This window comes from Nicotiana attenuata, unplaced genomic scaffold (genome assembly GCF_001879085.1).
Source record: "Nicotiana attenuata strain UT unplaced genomic scaffold, NIATTr2, whole genome shotgun sequence".
Taxonomy (NCBI): Eukaryota; Viridiplantae; Streptophyta; class Magnoliopsida; order Solanales; family Solanaceae; genus Nicotiana; species Nicotiana attenuata.
The window spans coordinates 81837-94478 of NW_017673354.1; the positions used below are offsets into that span (position 1 = coordinate 81837).

Genomic DNA, 12642 nt, shown 5'->3' on the forward strand with positions numbered 1-12642 from the left:
CCTACGTCCATCCCACCTCTTAACGTAAAAGTAACTAAAAGGAAACGGAACGAAAGGTAACGTACCTAATAGTAGGAAAGGAACGAAACTAAGAAGTTAAGTTCGAACTAAGACGTNTACCCCCACCCCCCCACCCCCCCCCGCCCGCCCATGTAAACTCTCAAAGGAAAGCAAAAGAGGTCATTTGACAAATACAAGTGATATTTGTGAGCAAAATATAACTAGCCAAGTATCAATGCTCCAAACTCTTAAGTTCAAACTTCGAACAAGCAAAAAGATTCTAGAAAGAAAAATGGAGGACTAGAAGAAGGTATACTTCTTTCACAATATAATTTCTTAAAGATGTTCATGTGATGTAAAATTGGAACGAAGAGATGTTTTTATCAACGGAACAGGGTCAAAACTGGCCTTGTACTATACGAAATTGGATAACTTTGTCCCCCCGTTAAAAGCTGGTCCCAGATTTGCCCCTACCGTGACCAAAATGGCTCAAATTTGCCCTTCTGACTAACAGACCTAATTTTTTTTTTATTAATATTTGTTTACCTAAATAATATGCCACGTGTCCTAACCAAATAATAGTGGACCTGATTTATCCTTACACTATTCGTATGGTTCAATTTTGCACTTATACTTTGTGTATGATTCAATTTTGTCCTTCTTCAACACCTATCTTGAACAAATCACTAGCTCGGGTTATGCATCTTTCATGTTAATTATTTTTCGACACTACGTATATAGTGCTAGTTTCTACGATCTACTGGTTGAGGAAAAATATGTCAAGTATTTTCTTATAAATTGTTTAGAGTATTACAAAATGATCTCCTGATTGCAATAGTTTTTAGATATGTTCCTTGTTTCTTACAATTTATCTTCCCAAAATGTCCAGTTTGTTCCAAACGAATATTATATTTGATACTTGGTTTAATATATTCTTAGCTTTATAGGATCTTTATTTTGCTTACCTCGATTACAATATATGTAACTTTATTTAGTGTGCAAGTATAACCACCAAAATTAAATGTATGAAACAAGCAACATCATCTATGCAGATCATGCGAATAATATTTTTCACCTTGCATTGCATGTATGCTTCATTACAGGTCATTTTAAACTTTTGTTAAAAGTACACCTCACTCGTCTTTTATTTTCTATTTTCTTGTAAAACCTTTAAGTATATTATGTGTGAATGATGGAGGAAGAGGAGTGTAAATTAGGGACACATGGGAGAAGTGTTAGTGGGGACGCGACTGTGATGTGGGACATGACAGCGAACTACATTAGGGAAGCTGCAAGAGAGGTTTTAGGCGTTACGAAGGGATACCCTGGGGGATGTATAGGGGACTGGTGGTGGAATGCAGAGGTCCAAGGTAAAGTTGAAGACAAGAAAGCGGCTTATTACTAGTGGTGAGCACGAACGAGGAGGAAAAGAGGACGAATTGGGAATGATATAAGAAGGCAAAGAAAGAGGCGATGTTAGCGGTTATGGCGGCTAAGACTGCTGCCTTTGGATGGATGTGTGAGGAACTTGGGAGCAAAGGCGGGGACAAGAAGTTGTCCAGGCTAGCCAAAGTGAGGGAGACGAAGGCTCGTGACTTGGCCAAGTGAAGTGCATCAAAGACGGGGACGGCATAGTATTGATGGAAGATGCTCATATTAGACGAAGATGGAAGACATACTTCCACAGACTGTTGTTGGGTGAGTTGGAGCACTCCGAGAGTCGGCGTGATTTTGGTTATTGTAGGCGTATTAAGGTCGAAGAGGTTATGGGAGCGATGCGTAAGATGAGCAGGGGTAGAGCGTTTGGGCCAAACGAGATCCTGGTAGAATTCTGGAAAAAGTGCGGGCCATGCAGACGTGGAGTGGCTTACTGGATTGTTTAATATTATCTTTAAGACGAAGAAGATGCCCGAAGAATGGAGGTGGAGTACGAAGATTCCGTTGTACAAGAACAAGGGTAATATCCAAAACTGCAATAACAATTGGGGTATCAAGCTGCTGAGTCATACTATGAAAGTTTGGGAGAGGATGGTGGAAGTCAGGGTGAGAAGGAGTGTGTCTATTTTCGAAAATCAGTTTGGATTCATGCCGGGGCGATCGACTACGGAAGTCATTCATCTAGTAGGAGATTGGTAGAGCAGTATAGGGAGAGAAAGAAGGACTTACACATGGTGTTTATAGACTTAGAAAAAACGTACGACCGAGGGAGGTTCTGTGGAGATTTTTAGAGGTTAGCGGCGTTCCGGTAGCATACACTAGGATGATCAAGGACATGTATGATGGTGCTAAGACTTGGGTAAGGACAATGGGAGGTGACTCGGATCACTTCCCAGTAGTGATGGGGTTGCACCAGGGATCGGCTCTTAGCCCGTTCCTATTTGCTTTGGCGATGGATGTGCTGACGCGGTACATTCGAGGGGAGGTGCCATGGTGTATGTCATTTGCCGATGACATAGTGCCGATTGATGAGACGAGAGGCGGGGTTAACGCGAGGCTGGAGGTCTGGAGACAAACCCTAGAGTCTAAAGGTTTCAAGTTGAGCAAAACCAAAACGGAATACTTCGAGTGTAAGTTCAGTGACAAGACTCATGAAGCGGACGTGGATGTGAAGCTTGATATCCAAGTCATCCCGAGGAGGGGTAGTTTCAAGTATCTCGGGTCTATAATCCAAAGTAACGGGGAGATTGATGATGAGGTCTCCCACCGTATTGGTGCAGGGTGGATGAAATGGAAGCTTGCATCCGGTGTTATGTGTGATAAGAAGGTGCCACCAAGACTTGTATGTTCCACAGTGTGATGGTTAGACCTACTATGTTGTATGGGGCTAAGTGTTGGCCAGTCAAGAATTTCATGTTCAGAGGATGAAAGTAGCAGATATGAGTATGCTGAGATGGATGTGTGGGCATACCAGGAGAGTTTAGATTAGGAACGAAGTTATTCGGGACAAAGTGGGAGTGGCCCCCGTGGAGGACAAGATGCGGGAGTTGAGGCCGAGACGGTTCGGGCATGTGCAGAGGAGGAGTAAAGATGCTCCTGTTAGGAGGTGAGAGAGGCTGGCCATGGTGGGACTAAGAAGAGGTAGAGGTAGGCCAAAAAAGTACTGGGGATAGGTGATTAGGCAGGACATGGCGCTTCTTCAGCTCACTAAGGACATGACCAAGGATAGAAGGGTGTGGAGATTGAGGATTAGGGTAGAAGGCTAGTAGGTAGTCGAGAGTTCCCCATTCTTTTTTAGTAGTATTAGTAGCACTCTAGTTTTTTTTCCGTATTCTTTGACCTCTAGTATTTGCCTATTGTTTCATTCGCTCCGTGTATCATATTTTCAAGTTTGTTACTATTTGATGCTACTTCTTATTTTACTTGTTGATGTTGTTGTCGTCGTCGTCTTTTTCTCCTTTTCCTTATCGTCCTTTGTCTTCCTCTTCTTTCTTTCTTCCTCCTCTTTCTTCTTTTTCTTCTTCCTTTTTCTCTCTTTTCTGAGTCAAGGGTCTATCGGAAACAGCATCTCTACCTCGCCAGATAGGGGTAAGGTCTGCGTACACACTACCCTCCTCAGACCCCACTTATGAGATTATATTGGGTATGTTGTTGTTGTTGTTGTATGGGAGAAGTGTTAGTGGTGGCGGAGAAGGAGGGAAAATTGAACCATACACATAGTATAAGGGCAAAAATGAAGCATACAAATAGCGTAAGGATATATCTGGTCCATTTGGTGAGGACACGTGGCATATTATTTGGGCAAAAAAATGTTAGTTAAAAATAAAAAATAAAAATAAAAAAAGTTAGGTATATTAGTCAAAGAGGGCAAATTTGAGCCATTTTGGTTACGGTATGGCAAATCTAGGACCAACTTTTAACAAAGGGTAAAGTTGTCCAATTTCATATAGTACAAGGCAGTTTTGACCCTTTTTTCATTTTCTCAATACTTCACTCCAGAAATCAACTTCACAGGGTGATATATGTATTTTAATTTTCATAACATCTAAACTCCATGTCCCTAACAAATTTGTGAATCCGATAACCCAAACACAAACATTTGCAACTTCGGTGCGCATGGATATAAAGGGTCATAATCAATCGTATTGAATACGTGAAGAATAATCTATTTGTGCACAGAAGAGTTAGCACACATAAAATGCGTTTCCCATGAATATAACTATAAGGATCTCATTTAAACATAAAGAAGGAAAAAATATCAGCTGTACGAAATACCTGAAATTCTTCCCTACAACAACGATGTCAATGGAGGAGGATAAGAGAGCCAATGTAAGCTACCTTTGACTAGTCATACCATAGAGTAAGGCAGAATGTTTAACCAAGGATACCGAAACTATTTTCGGTGGTTGATTGGATATAATTGTCGACATTGATGTGCCTGAGATGGCTTAAAAACTAGGTGAAGCATAAGTTGGGTGCTTCGCTTCATTAAGATGGCGTTTTATTGCAGATACCAAAGCACTAAGACATGCGCCTCACCAATGAATGGGCTTTCTTTAACAGAAGATTAATTATTACTTCTTAGCAAGATATGAATGACTTTTTCAGTGATTAAGAATAAGATTTTAGGTTCAAATCCTAGTGGAGGCAAAAACACTAGGTCATTTCTTCCCACATGTCCAAATCTCGAAGGACAGAGTTACCTGGTACTTGCTGCTGGTGGGAGGTAGCAAGTATCCCGTGAAAATAGTCGAGGTGCGCGCAAGCTGGCCCAGACACCATGTTTATTATTAAAAAAAAAAAAAGAAGAAGAAGAAGAAGAAGCAGCTAAAAGCTTAATAAAAGAAAACTAGTTACTAAAAGTTAAAAATGTATCTTTACATCTAAACAAAAACTTAAAGTAGTTCTTGAATTTGTTCGACATAATTTGGACTTGATATATTTAACTCAATTCAGTTCAAAAAAAAAATTTACAACTCAAAATGTTTCACTAAGATATAGTTTTCCAATTTTTAAGCAAATTATTATCATTTATCTTTATAGTTAATCTTTTTCTAGTTTCTTCGATATATTTTTACATTTTCTTTCATTAGCACCTTTCCTTCCTAAGCGCACACTTCAATTGCTCTTTGCCATTAAAGTCCCAGTAGATTTTCACACTTTTCTACTAGGTTTGAGAATGTAATAGTAGTAGAGGATGCAAAAGACTTGGACTGGTGCTTAGTGATATCTTGGATAATAAAAAGTAAAAGTGATGTTTACATGTGGGTAGCAGCTAGTGATATTGAAGAATACAGACAATTGCAGTAGAAAATGACTCAAAATAATAAGCGTGCTTTCTCCTACTCAACGTAAAATATTTGGCTTGAGAAAAACTATTGGTGTGAGATGAGTTTAAGTTGAATAACATGAACTGAGGAGTTGTTGTCGTAGAAAAACTAATTTCACTGGCTTCAAAAGATCAGTACCACACAGAGATAAATTATTTTGAGTAGTTCTATGCATAGTCAGCATTATAGCCCCAATCACAGCTACTAATACTACAAGACTAAGAGGGTGTTTGGATTGGCTTATTTTAAGTGCTTATTGGCTTTTAAGCACTTTTTAAATTTGTGTGGTGTTTGGCAATGATTAAAAGTGCTTAAAAGCACTTACTTTTAGGCATAAAAGGTACAAAAATAAGCCAAAAGCCAAGGTATTACAAACTTATGGCTTTTGGCTTTTAGCTTAAAAGCTACTTTTTATAAGCCAATCCAAACACCCTCTAAAGACCAGCAAGACAAAACACCTAGTATAAAAACAAATTGCCCAAGGCTTTCAAATCAGACAAACAGCATATCATCCCATCATAGTATCTCATAGAGGTTGTGTTTCTTTTGGTAGTATAGGAATGCTTTCATTATCTAAGACAAACATCTCCCACTAAATCACCCCAACAATACCACTATCCAATCAGCTTCAAAACTTATTGGATAGTAGACCTATCCCTCTATCCTTCTCCACTTAAATATCATGCTCGGTTGTCAACTAGAATTTCGAACTCGTGACATTCGCCTACCAGACATCTCGCCGACTCGCACTATACTACATTTGCCATGGAACCAAAGTCCTGAGGACTCGCTCAAGTGTAAATATATGCAGCCGACTTAACCATTCTTACTTTTTATTCCTTATTTACTAGGAGGGAACTAATCCCTCAATGTTGTATTTCATTTCAACTATTATCAATTATTATGTAAGTCGTATTTCATTTCTAAGCAAATCAACTTCGGCTCAATAAAGAAACCTTTCTCGTCTATGAAGTTTATAATATAAATCAAACCGTGATAGAACACTTAATTACTCTATTAATCGAAGTAAAATATCACAGCAAACAGACATCAGCTTTCAAGGATAATAAGACGCACCATGTACCATTACAAAAATAAAAAAGGCTAAAGACTAAATTCAGCATTCAGAAAAATTAAATCCGACAATAATTAGTTCGAAATAGAAGTCAGATCAAGCACTCACATGAAAAACGACGCCGTTACCACGAGACCAACTGCAAGCATGAACAACGCTAGGGTTGGATACAACGACTCAGGAACCGGGCTCGAGATCGGTTTTGCTGATTGAGCCTTTCAAAAAAAGAACAAAAGTCACGAGAACATAAATTCGCTGAAAGCTGTAATGCAATTGAAAAAAATGAACCATACCATTTTCGAGCAATGAGATCGTCTGAAGACTTTGGTCGATCGGAATTGTGCAACTCTTTTTAGTAGCGAGAGCGCTGAGGAACAATTCAGTGCTTTGACGACTTGGGAGTATGCAGATAGGTGAATTGAATTTAGGCTGTTTGAGTTGAGAATCTTGAGATTAATTGGCAGTCCAACCTCCTAAAAACTCAAAATTCAGGGAATTAAAGTGGGGTCAGGGTTCTTTTCAGAATATTAACAACTTCAGGGTCTAGAACAAAAACTTAATAAAAGGGTTTTAAGACTCATTTAATACTCTTTCGCTTTACACTCTGTTTGGATCATTGTTACCCATCGTTTTATAATGTGTTGTATTGTATTGTACTGTACTGTATTGTATTGTTTTGATGAATACAACGTTTGGATAGATTGTATCGTTTGCTGTTGTTAAACAATATTTTTATTGTTTGGTTTGACTGTATTGTATTGTACTATACTGGTATATTTACTAAAATACCCCCAATTATTTAAATACGATGCTTCTTAAGAACTACTCATAAAAATAATTTATTTATTTGGCCTTCCGATCTTCCTCACAGGGAATCATCATTCTACCATAGTAACGAAAGCACCAAACTGGTTTCATACAAAAATAAAATTATAGCCCCATCAAAATAGAGAACAACGGACCTTCTGTTCCTGTAGTTTGGAATGGTAGAAGCCTAAGTAAATTATATATGTAATTATAATTAGCAAAAATTTTGCAAAGATTATAGATGAGATAAAAATACATAAAAAAAAAAAGAGATAGAAAACTAACCAAAAAAATAAACAAAAGAAGGACGGAGACAAAGTACATAGTTGGGTGAAGTAAAACATAAATAATAGGGTAAAGGGTAAAATTAAAATATAGAATAATTAGTGTGGGCGTAATTAGAAAGAGAAATATGGAACAATCCCACCACACCGATTTGGTTGTTTCATAAAATGGGGTTTTTCATTGTTCCGGAACAATGAATTTAACAATATAATACAATCAGTTTTATATGAACAATCAAAACAAATATTGTATCTGGGGTAACAATACAATACAATACGATGGGTAACAACCATCCAAACAATACGTTAGTCAAACTTCAAATTTCTCTCTCTCAGCTCTCGCTCTCCACTCTCTCCAATTCCTCGAAGGATTTCAGCCTACGAACGTCGTTGTTTTTTAAGGTATTTGAGCATAAATTTGTGTTCTCCATTATTGCATTGCCTTTTGAAGGTCACATTTTGTGGGTGTATACAGTCAAAATCGGGCTTGTCTAATTTTATATGGCTGATCGAAACCGGGGTGGCAGACCAAGGCTCGGCCCCGCGTTGTGTCGAACCATGGCAGGGAGATGGATTGTTAAGCTCATTAATCAATGACCGATCAAGATCGAGACCGAAGTGGTGTGGAGATCGAGGCGAGATTGAAGGAAGCCTGCTAAGTCGAATAACAGAAACCCGAGATATCCGTAATCGGGCAAGGATCGTGGCGAAAATCTCGGCACGTATCAAGTCAAGACCGGTTATTTAGTCAACCAAGGGATTTTCTTCTGTATTTAGAATTATACCATAAGTAGAATTCCTCTACTACATAAAAGAGCGTTCTAATCATTTTGTAGGCATCATACTCACGCATAACAAAACAATTCATTATATTTTTCTCTCTTACATTTTTCATTAGCATATTCAGTTGGTTCGAGGGCGATCTAGCTCGAGGGCCATAATCTCTCATTATATTGGTTTGCTTTATTTTACAGTTAATTATAACATTAATTCTTTCTCATATCTCTCAGTTTGTGCCAAATGAAATTACATATCCTTAAAACCACTTATAAATTTAATTGTTATCCAATTTTAAGGGTAAACAGTTTGGCGCCCACCGTGGGGCTAAGGATAATAGTGATTGCCTAGTACAATTTTCGAAACACACACTATTTTACGCTTGTTCTTTGATGTGTCTTTGATTCCAGGATCAACATGTCAAACTCTTAAGCACCACCCATACACAGAAAATGGCCTTGGTCTCCATGGCGAGAACGACAACATAGCCACCCCAGGAAATGGAGTAGCTCCAGTCAACCTCGATGGAGCCCCGTCCATGGACCCAGTCGACATCAGTTCCCATATTGCCATTAATGGGAATTTGGCGGTTGATCCTGAAAGTAGCATCCGCAGAGATGTTCGACCAACCAATCAGAATGCACAGGGCGGTGAAGAAGGCCGGATCACCCTTCGAGTGATATTCGAAATATTGCAGACTCAACAAGCTGCAATAGCACAACTCCAAAATCAGAACCGTGCACCAAGCAGGATCGAGCTCGAACCATCACAGGATATTGTTCATAGGGACAAGTCGGTGCCAAAGAGATCGAATGGAGGAGAATCAGAGACCAATCCTGCTATCATAAAGATGCTTGAAGTCTCTGGATAATCGCCTCGCCTCAAGGGTAGTAGGGCTGAGTCAAAGTACCTGGATCTGCACACGAAAAACATGTGCAGGAAAGGGCATGAATACACCATAGTGGTACCCAGTAAGTGCCAAGCCTAACCTCGGTCGAGTAGTGACGAGGAAAGTCAGGGCCCTGCCGGTAATATACAATAATATATAAGGAAAAGAAGCAGTATTTAAGTAACACAGGGTAATAAGAGTAGCAACAACTACAACAGAGACAAATAATCACAAAAGGAATACGGCTCAACACAGAGATAACAACTGGGGATCTCCCAGGATACCGTCCTATAGTCCCCAAATATAAATATCCAGTGGATCTCCCGGGTATCATCCCGTAGTCCGAGTCATAATTCGCAGGGGATCTCCCAGAATACCACATCCGTAGTCCCAAATGTAAATACTCAGTACTGGGGGAATCTACTAGGTGCAGTCCCGTAGTTCCAATGTAAATGTGTAGGGGGATCTCCCGGAATACCACATCCGTAGTCCCAAATAAACAGGCAAGGGGGATCTCCCGGGATATCGCTCGTAGTCCCAAAGCAAACACACAGCAGCAACACGAAGAATATTCAACTCAATCAAATTTCATACCAAGGTAAAACAGGTATTTCTAGCCTAGCATGTTGCACAGAATTCAAATAAGGCAGTTTGAGCAAGTAAAGCACTTAAATCACTTAGACATGCTTCCCTAAGCTAACAGTAGGCTTAAATTGCAATTAGTAAAAACAAGGAAGAAAATGCAGTTATAATTACTTAATAAAAACAGGATTTTCAACAGTTAGCACATGTACGCACTCGTCACCTCACATACAAGGCATTTCATATATCACAGTACCAATTCCTAAGGGAAGTTCCCCCACACAAGGTTAGGCAAGCCACTTACCTCGAACCAACTCAATCAACTCAATACCACGTTCTTGCTACGAGTATCCGACTCCAAATGTCCCAAATCTATTCAAAGTAATTGTATAATGTAAATATAACTTCAAGTAACTGATTCAACTAATTAATTCGAAGCTAATACGCAGAATTAGGAAAATCGCCCAAAAAGCCCCCGAGCCCACGTCTCGAAATTGGGTAAAATTTACAAATCCGGAATCCTCACACTCTCACGAGTTCATATATACAAAAATTACTCCAATCCGACATCAAAATCTTGATCAAAACTCCAAAATTAGGCCTAAGAACTTTTCAAATTTTTTTCTCCAAATTTTCACCCTAAATTCGAATTTAAAGGATGAATTTAAGCATAGATTCGTGGAAATTAATCAAAACCGAGTAAGAATTACTTACCTAAAACACCCAGGTGAAATTCTCTCCTAAAATCGCCAATCCCAAGCTCCCAAATCAATTTCTAAGGTTTTGAGACTTAACCCTCGATTCTGCCCCTTTTCCTGACCAGTGGAACCGCACCTGCGTCTTTGGGACTGCACCTGCGGTCCCGCTTCTGCGGAGACCATGTCGCACCTGCGACTTTTCATTAAACCAAAAATTCCGCACCTGCGACCCCCTTTCCATAGATGTGGTGCCGCTTCTGCGGTGAATGGGCTGCATCTGCGACCTAAGTACAAAATGCCTCAGACCGCACCTGCAGTCCTCCTACCGCTTCTGCGGTGCCGCACCTGTGGTCCAATACAATCAGGTGCGGTTATGACAGGTTCAGCCAACTTCATTTTCCTCCTAAGTCCAATTCAATTTCCGTTAAGCACCCAAAACTCACCCGAGGCCCCCGGGACCTCAACCGAACCTGCCAACCAATCCTAAAACATCATACGAATTTATTCCAACCCTCGAATCACATCAAACAACACTAAAACCACAAATCACTCTCCAATCCAAGCCTAAGGATTTCCAAAACTTCAAATTTCCGCTTTCGATGAAAAAGCCTATCAAACCTCGTCCAAATTACCTGAAATTTTGCACACACGTCCCAAATGACACAACGGACCTACTCCAACTTCCGAAATTCCATCCGGCCCCAATATCAAAATCACTATTGAACCGGAAACTTCAAGAATTCAACTTTCGGCATTTCAAGCCTAATTAAGCTACGGACCTCCAAAACACAATCCGAACACGCCCCTAAGCCCGAAATCACCCAACGGAGCTAACAGAACCAACGGAATTCCATTCCGAGACCGTCTTCACACCTCTCCGACTACAGTCCAAAATCTAAGGCTAAAACTCTCATTTAGGGACTAAGTGTCACAAAACACTCCGAAATACAAAACGAATCCTCCCGGCAACTCACAATAGCAGAAATAAGCACGGGGAAAGCAGTTAATAGGGAATCGGGGCGTTGATTCTTAAAATGACCGGCCAGGTCATTACATCAATGATCGAAGAAGGCCACACCGTAATAAACTCCACGAGTTTGACTGAGGATTGGAGAAAAAACTATATAGAGTACTTAAAGAATGGGAAGCTCCCATCGAATCCAAAGGAGTCGAGAGCTCTGCGTACAAAGGTAGTACGGTTCACTTTGTCCGAAGATGGAACACTGTTTAGAAGAATGTTCAATGGACCGTTGGCAATATGTTTGGGATCGGGAGATACCGACTACGTCCTGCGGGAAGTTCACGAAGGTACTTGTGGAAATCATTTCAGTACCGAATCGTTAGTCCACAAGTAATCAGAGCGGGGTACTACTAGACCGATATGGAGAAGGACGCAAAGGAATTCGTTCGAAAATGCGACAAATGCCAAAGGTATGCGCCAATGATTCACCATCCCGGAGAGCAACTCCATTCTGTCTTGTACCCGTGGCCATTCACGAAATGGGGAATGGATATTGTCAGCCCTCTTCCATCGGCCCCAGGTAAAACTCAGTTTATTTTATTATGACTGATTCTTTTTCTAGGTGGGTTGAAGAGCAGGCTTTCGAGAAAGTTAGAGAAAAAGAAGTCATAGACTTCATTTGGGATCACATCATATATCGATTCGGGATGCCCTTCAAGACCGTATGTGATAATGGAAAGCAATTCATCGGCAAAAAAGTGACAAAATTTATCGAGGATTGCAAGATCAAAAAAGTCCTATCGACGCCTTATCATCCCAGCGGGAACGAACAAGCCAAATCGACCAACAAAACCATCATTCAGAACCTTATGAAGAGATTGACCCACGCCAAAGGGAAGTGGAGAGAGATATTGCCCGAGGTTCTATGGGCATACCGCACAACATCGAAATCCAGCACCAGAGCAACACCGTTCTCGTTAGTTTACGGCGCCGAAGCCCTAATCCTGGTCGAAGACGGAGAACCCAGCATCAGATTTTGATATGCAACAGAGGAGTCAAATAACAACGTCATGAATGCGAGCGTAGAATTGTTGGACGAAAGACGCGAAGCCGCCCTCGTCCGATTGGCCGCTCAAAAATAGCGGATCGAAAGGTACTACAATCGAAAAGCCAATCTTTGACACTTTGACGTTGGGGAGTTGGTGCTAAGAAAGGTCACTCTCAACACTCGAAATCCGAATAAAGGGAAACTAGGTCCGAACCGGGAACGATCGTACCAGGTTCTCAAAATCATTGAAAAAG

At 40.3% G+C, this 12642-nt stretch overlaps 2 protein-coding genes across 2 annotated transcripts in view; one reads left to right on the forward strand and one right to left on the reverse strand.

The window, feature by feature from the left end:
- LOC109216131 (transmembrane protein 258-like) overlaps nt 1-6817 on the reverse strand; it is a 9674-nt gene extending 2857 nt beyond the window's left edge. The window contains exons 1-2 of the mRNA XM_019380262.1: nt 6636-6817; nt 6451-6557 (exon numbers count right to left, since the gene is read on the reverse strand). Coding sequence (XP_019235807.1) covers nt 6451-6557; nt 6636-6638 — 110 coding nt within the window. The 5' untranslated portion in view covers nt 6639-6817. The remainder of the gene's footprint in view (nt 1-6450; nt 6558-6635) is intronic.
- Nucleotides 6818-11792: 4975 nt separating this feature from the next.
- On the forward strand, nt 11793-12380 carry LOC109216128. The gene is made up of 2 exons (XM_019380258.1): nt 11793-11920; nt 11963-12380. Exons 1-2 carry the CDS (start codon nt 11793-11795, stop codon nt 12378-12380), a joined length of 546 nt encoding a protein of 181 aa, XP_019235803.1.
- The last annotated feature ends 262 nt before the right edge of the window (nt 12381-12642 follow it).

What these genes read in the sequence shown, in the direction of transcription:
- LOC109216128 (XM_019380258.1), top strand. Translation starts at nt 11,793, where the DNA reads ATGCGACAAATGCCAAAGGTATGCGCCAATGATTCACCATCCCGGAGA. An exon ending in CCCTCTTCCATCGGCCCCAG is followed by an intron (nt 11,921 to 11,962) that starts GTAAAACTCAGT and finishes TTCTTTTTCTAG; the next exon opens with GTGGGTTGAAGAGCAGGCTT.